Here is a 17862-nt window from a genome sequence, read left to right as displayed (position 1 = left end):
GATGGACTCAGCGTCCACCCACAGCCGGGGGCGCAGTCACCCCAAGAGACGGGGCTCTGCTCCCCCGTGCTCTCAGTCTCAAGGCCAGGATGCGGGGGTCCCTTCGGCCAGGCCTGCCAGCAGCCATCCAGTCCCCAGAGAGGACACCCCCGGCATCAGGCCCCAGCTCCCCGCCCTGAAGGCTCCAGCAGTCCCAGGCCACGCGGCCGAGGGCTTCCTGCCGCCGAGGGGGGCTCTGGGGACAAACGGGAGGGATCCCAGCTCTGCGATGGCCCACCTGGCCTGAGGCCCCTCCTGGCTCGGCGCTGGGGCTGGGCTCTCAGCTGGCGAGGGAGAGGGCCTCCCCTCGGGGTGAGCCTCCGGGGGGCGGGGTGGGGAGTGGGGTGCCCCCAACCCCCCCCCCACCCGGCCCTCTTCGCCTCGGCAGCTGGGGCTCGGAGCCGCCCAGGTGGCTGTGCGAGGCGGGGCGGCGGAGGCAGAGGCAACAGCTGGGCCCCAGACGACCCGCAGCAGCTGGAGCCCAGAGCCGCCCAGAGCCGCCGGCCCGGCCCAGGAGGGAGCCAGCCCTGAGCCGGGGCAGCCCCTGTCCGTCCGGGCCCTGGGGCTGGGGCTGGGGCTGCTGGACAGCACGGTGCTCTGAAGGCCGGGAGGGGCCTGTCGGAGTCGGAGCCGGGTCCCTGTGCACTGACGCCCTCCACACCCTCCTCCCTCTCCCCTCGATTCCCCCCCCACCGCCAGTCTGGGCCCCGAGTCGGCCCCAACTGAGCCCTAGCTCTTCGGTTCCTGAAATGTTCCGTCTCTGGCACCCTTTTCCCAGGAATCGGGGACGTGTCCGGAGACCGCACTCCCATGAGCTAACTCTGTGCTCCCCTGGGATCCTGGCTCCCTCCCCCCGCCCCCTCAGGGCTTCATCCCCTGAAGAACAGCCCTGCACACGAGTCCGACACCTAGGATGCCCCTCCTACAGAGGCAGGCCCCTCTGAGCTCTCGTTTCCCAGGCTCCCTTGCAGCTGGGCACACAGGACGTAAGCTCAGCCACAGGCACCCGGCGTCCAGCAAACGGGAACCGGGAAGCAGAGGCCGGGATGACACGGAAGCCACCCTGGAGGGGCCGGTCAGGGAGGGGGGCTGGACAGAGAAGGCGGGTCCCACGTCCAGCATCCGGTGTCCGGGGTCCACTGGGCCACTGCCGCACAGCACCCTGGGACATTGTTCCTGCTCCTGTCCCTCAGGCTGAGTGCCTGCCCCCAGACCTTCCACCAGCCCTGAGTGCACGAGGACCTGGTCCCCCTAGGTCCCCGAGAGACGGCCAGCATCCGCCCAAGAGTGAAAACAGTACTAGCACCTGCTCACGGCCCCTGCCCATCCTGCTCCCTCCACACCCCGGTGACCCCGTGAGGCAGGTACAGGCGGAGGCAGAGCCAGGCCCCGGGGCAGAGACTGGGCCACAGCACCCCCACAGGCGGCCCTCAGACCTGTGTCTGATGAGCAACGAGCACAGGGTATGTCCCACCTCCCAGGAGGGTTGTGAGCTCCCCCTCCTCCCCGTCACCTGCCATCCTGCCATCCATCACTGGTCTGACCCGTGGTAGACTGCTTTTTTTTGGTTTGTATTTAAATGTATTTTTATTGATGTCAGAGAGGAAGGGAAAGGGAGAGGGAGAGAGAAGCATCCATGATGAAAGAGAATCATGGACCGGCTGGCTCCTGCACACCCACTCTGGGGAGGGAGCCCGCAACCCGGGCCTGTGCCCTGACCGGGAATCGAACCCTGACCTCCTGGCTCCTAGCCCAACGCTCAGCCCCGGAGCCGGCCGGCCGGGCTGCTGCTCAGAGTCTTGAGTTCACTCACACAGGAGCTCGTCTGGCTCCAACGTGCAGGCTGAACCGCATCGCCAGGATGCCGCGGAAGAGGAGATGTGTCCCGGCCCCAGAATGCCGCTGGCAGGCAGTCCCCGCGCCGTCCTGCTGGCTGCGCTGAGCACAGTCACGCATGGGCCCCCGGTCCCACGGGGCCTCTGACGGGAGTGCGGGGGGCTCGGGGGCACCACTTAAAGAAGTGGAAATGGGGGCAGGGAGAGGTCATGGGCCTGGTCCGGGATCCGCTGGCCAGGAGGTGGCTCAGAGCCAGGCCAGTGTCCGGCACAGCCCCCCGCAGCCCGGCCATCTGGCTGGGAGCCGCCCTCCCTGCCAGGGCCTTGCTGGGTCCGTTGGGGGGGAGACCCCTCCAGAGGGGCCTCGGCTGGAAGCTCAGCAGGAAGCTGGCCTGAGAAGCGGGGGAGGCGAGGGTGGGTCTCCGAGTGGATGGAGCTCAGCCTCGGCACTCAGTCAGCCTCTGGGAGCCTCGGCTCCCTCGTGGGGAAATGGCATGTGCCTGCAGGGAGGGCCCGCCCGGCCGGCCGGCCGGCCCCCAGGGCACCACCGCAGCCTCGTCCGGTTTCCGATCTCAGCACCTCACGCCCCCGCACGCTCACGGGCCTGCCCGCCAGGCGTGTGCAGGGCGGTGTTGTAACTTCCTAATCTCGGCTCATCACTCGTGCTCGGGCCAAAGGGGCCCGGCACGCAGGGCGACTACAAAGGCAGGGCCAGGCCAGCTGGTGCCACCGCCCGCTGCTGCTCCAGAGGGACTCGGAGCCGAGCCGGGACCCAGCCCGGCTGCCTGCCTACCCGTGCCCGCCTGGCATCCGGCGGGGCCCAGGAAGGCCTGCCCTGGTCCAGCTGTCATTTCCAAAGGTAAGACCCGCTCCTGCCCCTTTTTTTAATCCTCACCTGAGGACTTTTCCCCATGGATTTTCAGAGCGTGGAGGAGAGGGAAAGACAGAGAGAAACATCCATGTGAGATGGGTGGGTTGCCTCCTGCAGGAGCCCTGGTCCCTCGACCCGAATGGAACCCGGGACCCTTGGCCCATGCTCTGCTCACTGAGCCACACCGGCCAGGGCCTGCTTTTGGTGGGTACAGGGGCATCCACGGCGCAGGCGGAGGGGAGCGGGCAGAGGCCTGCCAAGGGGCGGTGGGCTCCAAGGGGTGAGGAATGCGGCTCTCTCGCCGTCTCCCTGCCCCACAGGGGACACCTCGTCCGTCCACACCGCCCTCCCCTCCTCGGTTCTGAACGGAGGCTCCCTGTGCCACGTGCGGAGGCGGGAAGGTGGAAGGTGAGGCGCTGGGCGGGTTCAGCGGCCAGCGGGGGTCCGAGCGGAGACCGGGCGGACCCTCCGGCCTCGCCCCCGCCCGGCGGGTCCCGGCCCGGAGCGCAGCCAGGCGCCCCCTCCAGTGCCCGCCCCCCGCGGCCTCCCGTCCCGGTCCGCTCCCTGTCCGCTCGGAGCCGGGCCGGCGAGTCCTCCGCGGCGCCGAGTCCCGGCTCCGGTCCCTCCGCTCGCCGCCCGGGGCCCGGCCACACCTGCCCGCTCCGCCCCAGGCAGCCGGGTCCGCGCCGCTTTGATCCCGGGCCCCGCGCCAGCTCCGGAGGCGGCGGCGGGGGTGCGGGCAGCGACCCACCGCGGAGCCGGGCGCGGCCGGTGAGCCGGGTCTCCGGCCGCTCGGGGCGGGGGGTCGTGGGCCGGGGCGCGGGATGCGGGGAGCCCCCGGCTACACCCGGGCCTGGGCGCGGGGGTGCCGCGGCCCCGGGGGTTCAGGTGAGGGCGCGGGTCCGGAGCCCTCGGCCCGTCCGCAGGAGCCGCGGAGCGGAGTCCCCCTCCGCCGCCCCCGGCTCCCCCCGCCGCCACCCCCGCCCTGGGCTCCCCCAGCCGCCACCCCCAGCCCCGGGCTCCCCCCGCCGCCCCCGCCGCGCGCCCCCGCCGCCCGGGGAGGAGGCGGCGGCGCCGGGCTGGCCCCGCCGTGGAGCCGCCGGGGCCGCGGGGCGCTGCCCCCCACGGAGCGGAGCCGGAGCGCCTCCGGCGGCCGCGGCGGGCAGTCGGGCCCCTCCGTCAGGCTGCGGTTTGGGAAGAAAAGGCGCTGCCTCCGCCAAGAGGAGAGGCGCGCGGTCCCGCCCCCTCGCCGGGCCGGGCCGGCGGCGGCGGCGGCACATCTAACGCGCGGGCACCCGGGCGCCGCGGCCCCGCGAATACGCCCCGCGCGGCCCCCGCGTCATTGGCGCGGGCGGGGCCGGCACAGACCCGCTGCCCTCCGAGCGCCGCGCCCGAGCCCAGCCGCCCGGCCACGGCGTCCGCCCGGCCCGCAGCCCCGACGCCGCCCCCGCCGCCCGGCCGGCCCGAGCGAGCCGCCCGCGAGGCAGCAGCGCGGCGGGCGCCCCGGCCCCGCGCCCCCGCACCCCCACCCCGCGCCCGGCCCGGCGCCCGCACCCCGCCCCGCGCCCACCCCGCGCCCGCCGCTCGCCCGCAGGTGGCCATGGGCCGAGGCGCGCGCGCGCTGCTGCTGCTGCTGGGCCTGCTGCAGGGGGCCGGGGGCGGCGCGGGCAGGAAGGCCTGGCGGCGCCGCGGCCAGCAGCCCACCCCGCCGCGGGCCGAGGCGGCGCCCGTGGAGAGCTTCCCGCTGGACTTCACGGCCGTGGAGGGCAACATGGACAGCTTCATGGCGCAGGTGAAGAGCCTGGCGCAGTCGCTGTACCCCTGCTCCGCGCAGCAGCTCGGCGAGGACCTGCGCCTGCACCTCCTGCCCAACGCGACGGCGACCTGCAACGACGGCAGCCCCGCCGGGTGAGCTCCGCCCGCGCCCGCCCGCCCCGCGGCCCCGGGACCGCCGGGCCGGGCCGCTCCGGCGCCGGACGCCCCCGCGGGCCCTCCCCGCCGGCCCCCTCCCCGCGGGCCCCGGGGGAGGGCGCCCAGCGGCCCGGGAGGCGCTGACCTCCGTCCGCCCGGCTGTGCGCGGGGGTGGGGACGGGCTGGCAGCCCTGGTCCCCGGCCAGCCCGGGCACTGACCCCTCGGCCACCGGTGCCCAGACCCTCCGCCCGCTGTGTCCTTCGGCCCCGGGGCGGGAGGTGGCCGCCCTCGGGCGGCCTGGGCTCCCACGGGAGGAGCGAGGCGGGGCGGGGAGCCGGGCTGCACCCCCACCCCCACCCTCACCCCACCGCACCCACCCCGGCTCACGGGCGCCCCGCGGCTGCCGGGCGGGGCGGAGGAGGGCGGCCACAGAGGACGCGGAGGGAGCAGGTGGCGCAGCAGGACCTGGGGAGCCGCAGCCCCAGGCAGAGGAGGGCAGGATGGAGGCTGCGGATCCGGAGGAGGTGGGGACCCCCTGGCTCCGCCAGCCGGCGCCCAGGAACGGGAGCCGGGTCGGCTCAGGAGGAGGCTGCGACCCCGCCTGGGCGCCCCTCGCCCGGCATCCCGCGCTCCCCTCTGCGGGGCCCTGGCGGCCCCCAGCGCCCCCCCCCCAGGGCCCGGAGTCCGGACGGAGGCCCCCCGCCCCCCGCCCCGCCGGGGAGGCCGCGGGGATTTTCCACGGACACAGCCCCGCGCGGCGTCCCCGGCCCGCGGGCGCCCCCTCCCGGCTGGCCCGGCACCGCCGTGCGCGGTGCAGGGTCCGGCCGCGGGCGCCCCCGTGCGGCCGGCGCGCCCGGCGACAGGTGGATGGCCTCTCCCCCACCCCTCCCCCGGGCCCAGGCCCTGCGCCTCCCCCGCACCCCCTTTGCGCCCCGCTGACCCCCCGCACCCCTTTGCGCCCCGCTGACCCCCGCACCCCCTTTGCGCCCCGCTGACCCCCGCACCCCCTTTGCGCCCCGCTGACCCCCCGCACCCCCTTTGCGCCCCGCTGACCCCCCGCCCCCCTTTGCGCCCCGCTGACCCCCGCACCCCCTTTGCGCCCCGCTGACCCCCCGCACCCCTTTGCGCCCCGCTGACCCCCGCACCCCCTTTGCGCCCCGCTGACCCCCGCACCCCCTTTGCGCCCCGCTGACCCACCCCCGCACCCCCTTTGCAGCTACTACCTGAAGGAGTCCAAGGGCAGCCGGCGCTGGCTGCTCTTCCTGGAAGGTGCGTCCGGAGCCGGGCGGCGGGTCCCCGGGGTGATGGGGGCGGCGGGGTCCCCGGGGCCGGGGCCTGAGCGGTGGGTGCCGTGCCCACAGGCGGCTGGTACTGCTTCAACCGCGAGAACTGCGACTCCCGCTACAGCACCCTGAGGCGCCTCATGAGCTCCAAGGACTGGCCGCGCACGCGCACAGGTCCGAGGGCGCCCCCCATGACCCCCATCACCCCCATGACCCCCCATGACCCCCATGACCCAGGGCCGGGCTCCTGGTGCTCACAGCGGAGGTCCGGCTGAGTCCCCCAGCCCCCATCTCCCCCTCCCCCTCTCTGCACTCCTAAGGGGGGTCACCCCTCTCCCCCAGCTGCTGCTTCCACAGGGAACTTGCAGGGCGCTTGGGGCGCAGGGAGAGGGGTCACGACGGGGTCAAAGCAGCCGGTGGAGGTCAGGGAAGTCGAGGGCCCCGTCCAGGGGTCACACGCTGGCCCCTCATCCTGGCTAGGGGCCTGGTCTGTTCCCCACTTTCCCGCCACCTTGGCTCTGCCAGGCACGGCCACCCCCTCGTGGGGACCCAGCAGGAGCCCCCACACCCTGCCCACCCCGCTGACTGCCCTCCCCCGACTCTGCCCTCCCCGCCACAGGCACCGGCATCCTGTCCTCCCAGCCCGAGGAGAACCCGCACTGGTGGAACGCCAACATGGTGTACGGGGGCGAGGGGGCCCTGCCTGGGGGGCCCTTCCTGGGAGAGGTCTCTCCTGGGCCTGGGGGGCGGGGAGGGGCTCACTGTCCTCTCCTGCAGCTTCATCCCCTACTGCTCCAGTGACGTGTGGAGTGGGGCCTCGCCCAAGTCCGACAAGAGTGAGTCCCTGCCCCCCCAGCCCCCCCAGTCCCCCGGCAGGCGGGCGGGAGGGCCCGCTCCTGGGATGCAGCCCTCGCCCCAGGGTGCCTGCTGGTCCAGGGCTGGCCAGGCCGTGGGGGGTCCTCACTCCTGGCTGGCCCATGGGGAGGGGCCCCAGCACTGCCCCACATACTGACCCCCCTCCCTCCGAACCTATCCCCCGTCCCAACCCCCCAGCCCCTCCGCGCCCCCCCCCTTGCCAGCACCCCCACACACCCCCTGCCTGGCGTAGGAGGCCCGCCCTCTGCCAGGCCCCACGTGACGTCCCCTTTTCCCGCAGACAAATACGCCTTCATGGGCGCCCTCATCATCCAGGAGGTGGTGCGGGAGCTGCTGGGCAAGGGGCTGAGCGGGGCCAAGGTGCTGCTGCTGGCGGGGAGCAGGTGAGCCTGGCGGGGCCTGGGGCGGGCCTGGGGCGGGGCCTGGGGCGGGGCCTGGGGCGGGCCTGGGGCGGGGCCTGGGGCGGGGCGGGGGCCTGATGGGGGGCTGGGGCGGGCCTGGGGCGGGCCTGGGGCGGGCCTGGGGCGGGCCTGGGGGCGGGGCGGGGGGCCTGATGGGGGGCTGGGGGATGCAGGTGGGTCTGGCGGGGGCCTGGGGGAAACAGGAGGGCCTTGCAGGGACCTGGGAGGTCAGGGGGGCCTGGCGGGGGCCTGGGGGGACAGGAAGGAGGGCAGATGTCTACTGCAGCTGGGAACTATCTGGAGGGAGTCCGGGCCCCGTGGTGTGGGTGAGGGGGCCTGGGCCCCGTGTGTGGGTGAGGGAGTCCGGGCCCCGTGTGTGGGTGAGGGGGCCTGGGCCCCGTGTGTGGGTGAGGGAGTCCGGGCCCCGTGTGTGGGTGAGGGAGTCCGGGCCCCGTGTGTGGGTGAGGGAGTCCGGGCCCCGTGGTGTGGGTGAGGGAGTCCGGGCCCCGTGGTGTGGGTGAGGGAGTCCGGGCCCCCTGTGTGGGTGAGGGAGTCCGGGCCCCGTGGGGTGCGTGAGGGGGCCAGGACTGGGGAGTGGTTAGCTGTAGACGGTGCACCTTCTCCGAGGCCGGGCCCCAGGAGGGCAGGGAGCGCGCTGCTGGTCACTGTCCCGGGAGCTGTGCAGGGGCCTGGGCCATCGGGTGACGGTGAAGGACTGAGGCCGCCCAGCGCCTCCTCATTCATTCACTCGTTTATTTATGTTCTTATTGACGTCAGAGAGGAGGGAGAGGGCGTGAGAGAGACAGCCATGACGAGAGAGAATCACGCACCCGCTGCCTCCTGCTCACCCCTCACGGGGATCGAGCCCGCACCCCGGGCCTGTGCCGACCGGGAGTGGAACTGACCTCCTGGCTCACTGACCTCCGGGCCTGTGCTCGACCGGGAGTGGAACTGACCACACTGGCCGGGCCCCTCTACGTTCAGATCAGGAAACCCAGGTGGAGGGAGAGGGAGGGAGAGAGGGAGGAGAGGGAGGAAGTGGGCGCCTGCCCGTCAGCGCGGGGTCAGCGGGGTCAGCCCAGGAGCCGGCCAGCCCCGCCCCCGTACCCGCCCCGGGGGCCACAGAAAGGGGTCTGGGACCCTGGGGAAGAGGCTGCCCCGGGGGGGCGGAGCGGGGGCCGTGGGGGGTCGGAGCGGGGGCCCGGGGGGGGGGCGGAGCAGGGGCCGTGGGGGCGGTGGTGCCCGGGCACGGGGCCGGGGGGGGGGGGGGAGCGGGGTCCGTGGGGGCGGTGGTGCCCGGGCACGGGGCCGTGGGGGGGGGGCGGAGCGGGGGCCGGGGGGGGGGGTGAGCGGGGGCCGGGGGGGGGGCCGAGCGGGGGCCGGGGGGGCGGTGGTGCCCGGGCACGGGGCCGGGCGGGGGGGTCGGAGGGGGGGCCAGGGGGGCGAAGGGGGGGTCAGGGGGGTCGGAGTGGGGGCCAGGGGGGTCGGAGCGGGGGCCAGGGGGGTCGGAGCGGGAGCCGTGGGAGCGGTGGTGCCCGGGCATGGGGCCGGGGGGGGGGACGGAGTGGGGGCCAGGGGGGTCGGAGCGGGGGCCGGGGGGGCGGTGGTGCCCGGGCACGGGGCCAGGGGCCTCCCTCGGGGCCGAGCGCCCCTGCCGCCCGCCTCACACGCCCGTCCCGCAGCGCGGGCGGCACCGGCGTGCTGCTGAACGTGGACCGCGTGGCCGAGCAGCTGCAGGAGCTGGGCCACCCCGCCATCCAGGTGCGGGGCCTGGTGGACTCGGGCTGGTTCCTGGACAACAAGCAGTACCACCGCACCGACTGCGTGGACACGGCCACCTGCGCGCCCACCGACGCCATCCGCCTGGGCATCAGGTGGCCGGGGGCCGGGGGCCGGGAGGAGGGGTGTCCTCTGTGTGTGTGTGGGGGGCCGGGGGCCGGGAGGAGGGGTGTCCTCTGTGTGTGGGGGGGGGCCGTGGGCCGGGAGGAGCCGTGTCCTCTGTGTGTGGGGGAGCCCCGGGGGCCGGGGTGGGGGGGCCGGGAGGAGCCGTGTCCTCTGGCTGAGGGAGCCCCGGGGGCCGGGGATGGGGGGGCCGGGAGGAGCCGTGTCCTCTGTGTGTGGGGGGGCCGTGGGCCGGGCGGGGGGCCGGGAGGAGCCGTGTCCTCTGTGTGTGGGGGGGCTGTGGGCCGGGCGGGGGCCCGGGAGGAGCCGTGTCCGCTGGCTGAGGGAGCCCCGGGGGCCGGGGGGGCCCGGGAGGAGCCGTGTCCGCTGGCTGAGGGAGCCCGGGGGGCCGGGGGGGCCCGGGAGGAGCCGTGTCCGCTGGCTGAGGGAGCCCCGGGGTGAGGTGGGGGCGGGGGGGGGGGCGCAGGCAGCCTGACGGCGGCTGTGGCCCAGGTACTGGAACGGGCTGGTCCCCGAGCGCTGCCGGCGCCAGTTCAAGGAGGGCGAGGAGTGGAACTGCTTCTTCGGCTACAAGGTCTACCCGACCCTGCGCTGTGAGTGCCCGGGGCGGCTCGGGGGGCCCAGGGGGGGCCGCCTGCACCTCCGGACGCAGCCGGGCGTGCGGCCCCGGAGGCCAGGCCCAGACCACCGGCCGCCTGGCCGCCCGGACTCTGGTCTGAGCAGGAGTCGGCTCCGGTGGGTGGCGAGGAGGACGGGTGTGGGCGGCTCCTGGGGGCCGGGGAGTGGGAGTGAGCTCCCGGCAGAGGGACCTTGTCACCAAAGCTCAGTCGTGGGCGCCCCCAGGCGCCAGGCCAAGATGGTGACGGGGGGGGGGGGGGGGACGGGGCGGGGCGGGGGGGGGCGTCACAGGGCACTTTTTGGAGGAAGGGTGGGCGCTAAGGGGCAGCAGAGCTGAGGGGGGCCAGAGTGAGGGGCGAGGCCAGCCGGCCCGGACGGGGGGCCTGAGCCGGGGTGGGGGCCGCGTCCGGCGAGAGGCCAGCTGAGCCGTGCCCCCCAGGCCCCGTGTTCGTGGTGCAGTGGCTGTTCGACGAGGCGCAGCTGACGGTGGACAACGTGCACCTCACGGGGCAGCCGGTCCAGGAGGGCCAGTGGCTGTACATCCAGAACGTGGGCCGGGAGCTGCGGCAGACGCTCAAGGACGTGGCGTGAGTTCGGGGCCCGGGGCCGCCGTGGGCGAGGAAGGCCTGCGGGTGCATGCAGACCCCGGGTCCCTCCCGGGCATGGAACCGTGGCCTCCCGGGTCGTGGGTTGATGCTCAACCACTGAGCCACACCGGCCAGGCAAGTCCCGTCCGATTTCCTGTGAGTAGAAACGTCTCTAAAACTCAGAACCTGCTTTTTAAAGACTAGTGCGCCGGCCAGGCTGCTCAGTGGTTAGCGCCCCCCCCCCCCCCGCCAGGTCGCGGGTCCGCTGCCCCGTTGGGGGGCGCACACACACAGGAGTCCACCAAGTGCATCAGCAAGTGGGACGACAGACCCTCCGTTTCTCTCTCTCTCTCCTCCCTGCCCCTCTCTCAGGGCCAATCAATCAATACGTAGTTAAGAACGATAATTTCAATAATTATCTGGGCAAAGGGAAGGCCCAGATTTAAATATATATATATATAGGCGCAGTACTTGCCTCCAGGCCTCTGGCTCCAGGCTTTTCCTGGAGGATCTGGAGGCGGGAAGGGACCAGGGTTCCCGGAACGGACCAGATCGGCGGGTGGGGACGGCCAGGAGGTCACAGCTCCATTCCTGGTCAGGGCACAGGCCCCAGGCGGAGGAGCCGCTGGCCAGTGGGCACCGCAGCAGGCGGGAGGTGGAGGCGGGGGGACAGCTCCCGGGGGAGGGACGGCCCTTGAGCCTCGGGGGGAAGGGCCGGGCGGGTGGCACTCACAGCCGCTGTCCCGCCCGCACAGGGCCAGCTTCGCCCCCGCCTGCCTCTCCCATGAGATCATCCTCCGGAGGTCAGTGTCCCTGCACCCCTCACCCCGGGCCGGCTCGGACCCCTGCCCCCCCCGCTGCCCCCCCCCGCTGCCCCCCCGCCCACTTCCCAAGCCCCTCAGACACCGGCCGGCGGGCGGCAGGAGCCCAGTGGCCGCGGCCGCCCCCCGTGACCCCCGTTTCTCTGCAGCCACTGGACGGAGGTGCAGGTGAAGGGGACCTCTCTCCCGCGGGCGCTGCACTGCTGGGACAGGAGCCTGCACGAGGGCCTCAAGGGCAGCAAGGCCCCCCTGAAGGGCTGCCCCGTGCACCTGGTGGACAGCTGCTCCTGGCCCCACTGCAACCCCTCCTGCCCCACCATCCGAGACCAGTTCACGGGGCAGGAGATGAACGTGGCCCAGTTCCTCATGCACCTGGGCTTCGACGTGCAGACCCTGGCCCAGCAGCAGGGCCTGGAGCCCAGCAAGCTGCTGGGCATGCTGAGCAGCGGGAGTTAGGGCGCCCCTGGCCCCCCCGCCCCGCCCCTGGGCCAGGGCTGCGTGCCCCCCCCCCCACACCCTGGGCCAGGCCCCGCCCCCTCCCCTGCGCTGGGTCCAGATGCCCCCTGGCTGCCTTCGCCGCCCCCGGACCCCGGACATGGCCTCCCCGCCCCCGGGACCCCCAACCCGGCCCTCGGCCCAGCCTCCTGCCCTTTTGTATTATTTTATAAAGTGACTTTTTTATTACTTTAATTTTTAAAAAAGGAAAATAAGCAAGAAATATATGATGAATGATATTGTTTTGTAACATATATTTTTTAAATAATGATTAAAATAAGAGGACAAATGAGCTTTTCTCTGCGGGTATGTTTGTTTGAACAGGCAGTGGGCCCGCGTGGCACCCTCCCTGCCCCCCACCCCCGGCCGACCACCCCAGCCCTCCTCCGGGACAGGAGGGGGCGGGGACGAGGCCCCCCCGCCCCCCCCAGGCCAGACCCCCTGGGGAGGCCCATGCTCAGCGCAGAGACCTCAGGGGACACAGCTGCCGTGTGTCTACTCGCCACCACGGCGACAGCAGGCGGGTCTCACAGGGACGGTCTCCCCGGGTGTGCGGGTCTCACAGGGACGGTCTCACCGAGTGTGCGGGTCTCCCCGGGTGTGCGGGTCTCACAGGGACGGTCTCACCGAGTGTGCGGGTCTCCCCGGGTGTGCGGGTCTCACAGGGACGGTCTCCCCGGGTGTGCGGGTCTCGCCGGGTGTGCGGGTCTCGCCGGGTGTGCGGGTCTCACCAGGACGTCTCACCGGGTGTGCGGGTCTCACCGGGTGTGCAGGTCTCCCCGGGTGTGCGGGTCTCGCCGGGTGTGCGGGTCTCGCCGGGTGTGCGGGTCTCGCCGGGTGTGCGGGTCTCGCCGGGTGTGCGGGTCTCACAGGGACGGTCTCACCGGGTGTGCGGGTCTCACAGGGACGGTCTCCCCGGGTGTGCGGGTCTCACAGGGACGGTCTCACCGGGTGTGCGGGTCTCACAGGGACGGTCTCACCGGGTGTGCGGGTCTCACAGGGACGGTCTCCCCGGGTGTGCGGGTCTCGCCGGGTGTGCGGGTCTCGCCGGGTGTGCGGGTCTCACCAGGACGTCTCACCGGGTGTGCGGGTCTCACCGGGTGTGCAGGTCTCCCCGGGTGTGCGGGTCTCGCCGGGTGTGCGGGTCTCGCCGGGTGTGCGGGTCTCGCCGGGTGTGCGGGTCTCGCCGGGTGTGCGGGTCTCACAGGGACGGTCTCACCGGGTGTGCGGGTCTCACAGGGACGGTCTCCCCGGGTGTGCGGGTCTCACAGGGACGGTCTCACCGGGTGTGCGGGTCTCACAGGGACGGTCTCACCGGGTGTGCGGGTCTCACAGGGACGGTCTCCCCGGGTGTGCGGGTCTCGCCGGGTGTGCGGGTCTCGCCGGGTGTGCGGGTCTCCCCGGGTGTGCGGGTCTCGCCGGGTGTGCGGGTCTCGCCGGGTGTGCGGGTCTCGCCGGGTGTGCGGGTCTCGCCGGGTGTGTGGGTCTCACCGGGTGTGTGGGTCTCACCGGGTGTGCGGGTCTCGCAGGGTGTGTGGGTCTCACCGGGTGTGCGGGTCTCGCAGGGACGGTCTGTCTCGCCGGGTGTGCGGGTCTCACAGGGACGGTCTCACTGGGTGTGCGGGTCTCCCCGGGTGTGCGGGTCTCACCGGGTGTGCGGGTCTCACCGGGTGTGCGGGTCTCCCCGGGTGTGCGGGTCTCCCCGGGTGTGCGGGTCTCGCCGGGTGTGCGGGTCTCGCCGGGTGTGCGGGTCTCCCTGGGTGTGCGGGTCTCGCCGGGTGTGCGGGTCTCGCCGGGTGTGCGGGTCTCGCCGGGTGTGCGGGTCTCACAGGGACGGTCTCACCGGGTGTGCGGGTCTCACAGGGACGGTCTCCCCGGGTGTGCGGGTCTCGCCGGGTGTGCGGGTCTCGCCGGGTGTGTGGGTCTCACCGGGTGTGTGGGTCTCACCGGGTGTGCGGGTCTCGCAGGGTGTGTGGGTCTCACCGGGTGTGCGGGTCTCGCAGGGACGGTCTGTCTCGCCGGGTGTGCGGGTCTCACAGGGACGGTCTCACTGGGTGTGCGGGTCTCCCCGGGTGTGCGGGTCTCACCGGGTGTGCGGGTCTCCCCGGGTGTGCGGGTCTCACCGGGTGTGCGGGTCTCACCGGGTGTGCGGGTCTCACCGGGTGTGCGGGTCTCGCCGGGTGTGCGGGTCTCGCCGGGTGTGCGGGTCTCACAGGGACGGTCTCGCCGGGTATGCGGGTCTCACCGGGACAGTCTCACCGGGTGTGCGGGTCTCACAGGGACGGTCTCACCGGGTGTGCGGGTCTCACAGGGACGGTCTCACCGGGTGTGCGGGTCTCGCAGGGACGGTCTGTCTCACCAGGTGTGCGGGTCTCACTGGGTGTGCGGGTCTCCCCGGGTGTGCGGGTCTCACCGGGTGTGCGGGTCTCACCGGGTGTGCGGGTCTCGCAGGGACGGTCTGTCTCACCAGGTGTGCGGGTCTCACCGGGTGTGCGGGTCTCACTGGGTGTGCGGGTCTCACAGGGACGGTCTCACTGGGTGTGAGGGTCTCACCGGGTGTGTGGGTCTCGCAGGGACGGTCTCACTGGGTGTGAGGGTCTCACCGGGTGTGTGGGTCTCGCAGGGACGGTCTCACTGGGTGTGAGGGTCTCACCGGGTGTGTGGGTCTCGCAGGGACGGTCTGTCTCACCGGGTGTGCGGGCCTTGCAGGGACGGTCTCCCCGGGTGTGCGGGTCTCGCCGGGTGTGCGGGCCTTCCAGGGACAGTCTGTCTCACCGGGTGTGCGGGTCTCACCGGGACGGTCTCGCCGGCTCAGCATTTGCACTCTGGAAGGTGTCGCCACCGGCATCTCCAGTCAAAACATGGTCACCAGCCCAGCGGCTGCCAGCTCCACCCAGTGGGGGGCGTGCAGGAGGCAGCCCATCAGTGATTCTCTCTCACCATGGATGTTCTGTCGCCCTCTTCCTTCCTCTCTGAAATTAATTTTGTAAAAAAGGAAATAACGTTTTACACACACACACACAAAACCTAATATGCAAATAGACTGAACAGCAGAACAACCCAACAACTGAACAGCCAGTTGCTATGATTGCATGCCCCCCAGGGGGTGCATGTGTAACATGGCAGCACGGAACATGGTGAGCATCGTCAGCAGTGCGAGCGGGGGCCCGTCACCCCTAGGGCTTCTCCACCTCCTGCTCCTGAGGGGCGACCAAGTCAGCAGCTGCTGCCCACCCCCACTGACTGCGCCGCCGCTCACATCCGCACTGGCACCAGCCCTATCGCTCCGCGCCATCAGGGGGTGCAAGCGGGGCAGGGCCATCAGCCATGGGAGCCGCAGCAGCGGGAGTGGGGCTGCTGGCAGCCGGGGGCTGGGCCGTGAAGGGAGGGGCTCGGCGGGGGCGCAGAGGATGGCTGAGACCCCCCTGTGCCCACCGTACCTCATGGCCAAGTTCCCCCCCCCAAAATATTTTATTTACTTTTTACAGAGAGGGAGAGGGATAGAGGGTCAGAAACATCGATGAGAGAGAAACATCGAGCAGCTGCCTCCTGCACACCCCCCACCGGGGATGTGACCGCAACCAAGGTTCATGCCCCTGACCGGATCGAACCTGGAACCCTTCAGCCCGCAGGCCGACGCTGTAGCCACTGAGCCACACGGGCCAGGCCCTCCGTTCCCCCCGGTTTGCAACATAAAATGCGCAGGCACTCAGCCAGCCGTGACCCTGCTTCCCCCGACGGGAAGAGCGACCTTCGCTGCCCGGGCCTGGCGATGGAACTTAAACTCAGAGTCAACACTGACTCCAAACTGCACGTGTTAACCACGACCGGGAGGGTCTGAAGGCCAGCAGGACGCGCCGGCTGCCGGTCCCTTCCCTTCGCTCCCAGAGCCGCTTCCACCCCCGGCCCCGCTCAGCTGCCCGGCCCCACAGACTCCGGCCAGCCGCCCGGAACCCGCCAGGCCGCCCCGAACCCGCACGGCCACCAGGAACCCGCTCGGTCCCCCCACCCCGCCCGGCCGCCCCGAACCCGCACGGCCACCCGGAACCCGCCAGGCCGCCCCGGCCACGCTCAGCTGCCCCGGCCCCGCAGACTCTGGCCAGCCGCCCCGAACCCGCACGGCCACCAGGAACCTGCTCGGTCCCCCCACCCTGCCCGGCCGCCCGGAACCCGCCAGGCCGCCCCGAACCCGCCCGGCCGCCCCGAACCCGCCCGGCCGCCCGGAACCCGCCAGGCCGCCCCGGCCCCGCTCAGCTGCCCGGGCCCCGCAGACTACGGCCAGCCGCCCGCCCTCCCTGAGCACTGGCCACCGAGCCTGCGTCCAGGAGCTCCTGCTCTCCCTCAGCCTGGATGCCTGGCCCCACGCCGCCCTGGGCCCCTCATTCTCTTCTGCCCCCGTCAGTCTGGCTCAGTGGATGGAGCGTTGGCCTACAGCCATGGTCGGCAAACTGGCTCTCGAGCCACATGTGGCTCTTTGGCCCCTTGAGTGTGGCTCCTCCACAAAATACTCGGCCTGGGCGAGTCTATTCTGAAGAAGTGGCATTAGAAGAAGTTTGTGTGTTTTTTTTAAATTGATTTTCCACAGAGAGGAAGGGAGAGGGACAGAGAGCTAGAAACATTGATGAGAGAAACATCGACCAGCTGCTTCCTGCACACCCCCCACAACCAAGGTATATGCCCCCGACTGGAATCGAACCTGGGACCCCTCAGTCTGCAGGCTGACGCTCTAACCACTGGGCAAAACCGGTTTCAGCAGAAGTTTAAGTTTTAAAAATTTGGCTCTCAAAGGAAATTTCAATTGTTGTCCTGCTCTGTTGACTAAGTTTGCCGACCAGTGGCCTAGGGGAAAATATGCTCATTGTGATATTTCGCAATGCTTCCGTGAATATGAGCCTTTCTGAATGAAAGTGGGGGAAATAGACATATTTATGTAATTACACACACACACTCACACATTCATACACACACATACACTCACACTTTCACACACACTCACACACACATTCATACACACACACCCTCACACACACATTCACATTCATACATTCACACATACACTCTTACACACACACACTCACACACACACACACTCTCACACATTTATACACACACACATACTCACACATTCATGTACACACTCTCGCACACATTTACATTCACACACACACTCTTACACACACACACACTCACATATTCATACACACATATTTACACACACGCACACACACACTCACACATTCATACACACACACATTCACACATTCATGTACACACACACTCACACACACATTCACATTCACACACACACACACTCACACATTCATACACACACACACAAACACATTCATGTACACACACACTCACACACACACTCATGCACACACACATACACACACTCACACATTCATACATACACACACGCGCGCGCGCACACACACACACACACTCACACACATGGTCCTCATAGTGGTCTAAACCAGCCTTGATGGGGGTTGGGGTATTCCAACTCCCACACTCAGAAAGAAATGTTTTTATTTTCAGTTTCATACATTTTACTATTTCAGCCTGAAAAGAGGGGGCTGAGTTTCTCCCAGGCGCTCACATGTCAGATAGGGACAAGTGAGCGCTCCATAATGCCCCCATAATAACAACTCCATAATGCCCCCCACAATAACAACTCCATAATGTCCCCCACAATAACAACTCCATAATGCCCCCCATAATAATAACTCCATAATGCCCCCCACAATAACAACTCCATAATGCCCCCCACAATAACAACTCCATAATGCCCCCCACAATAACAACTCCATAATGCCCCCCACAATAACAACTCCATAATGCCCCCATAATAACAACTCCATAATGCCCCCCACAATAACAACTCCATAATGTCCCCCACAATAACAACTCCATAATGCCCCCCATAATAATAACTCCATAATGCCCCCCACAATAACAACTCCATAATGCCCCCCACAATAACAACTCCATAATGCCCCCCACAATAACAACTCCATAATGCCCCCCACAATAACAACTCCATAATGCCCCCCATAATAATAACTCCATAATGCCCCCCACAATAACAACTCCATAATGCCCCCCACAATAACAACTCCATAATGCCCCCCACAATAACAACTCCATAATGCCCCCCACAATAACAACTCCATAATGCCCCCCATAATAACTCCATAATGCCCCCCACAATAATAACTC

The 17862-nt window shown here is 70.0% G+C and overlaps 1 protein-coding gene across 1 annotated transcript; it reads left to right on the top strand.

The window, feature by feature from the left end:
- The first annotated feature begins 2209 nt into the window (after positions 1-2209).
- Positions 2210-11692, top strand: NOTUM (notum, palmitoleoyl-protein carboxylesterase). The gene is made up of 12 exons (XM_036412283.2): positions 2210-2733; positions 4340-4653; positions 5874-5926; positions 6019-6114; positions 6560-6620; positions 6718-6776; positions 7097-7199; positions 8900-9091; positions 9612-9712; positions 10177-10324; positions 11080-11127; positions 11295-11692. Exons 2-12 carry the CDS (start codon positions 4346-4348, stop codon positions 11599-11601), a joined length of 1476 nt encoding a protein of 491 aa, XP_036268176.1. The 5' UTR covers positions 2210-2733; positions 4340-4345; the 3' UTR covers positions 11602-11692.
- The last annotated feature ends 6170 nt before the right edge of the window (positions 11693-17862 follow it).

This window comes from Pipistrellus kuhlii, unplaced genomic scaffold (assembly GCF_014108245.1).
Source record: "Pipistrellus kuhlii isolate mPipKuh1 unplaced genomic scaffold, mPipKuh1.p scaffold_m20_p_44, whole genome shotgun sequence".
NCBI classification, from domain to species: domain Eukaryota; kingdom Metazoa; phylum Chordata; class Mammalia; order Chiroptera; family Vespertilionidae; genus Pipistrellus; species Pipistrellus kuhlii.
This window is presented reverse-complemented; position numbering and strand designations above follow the sequence as displayed.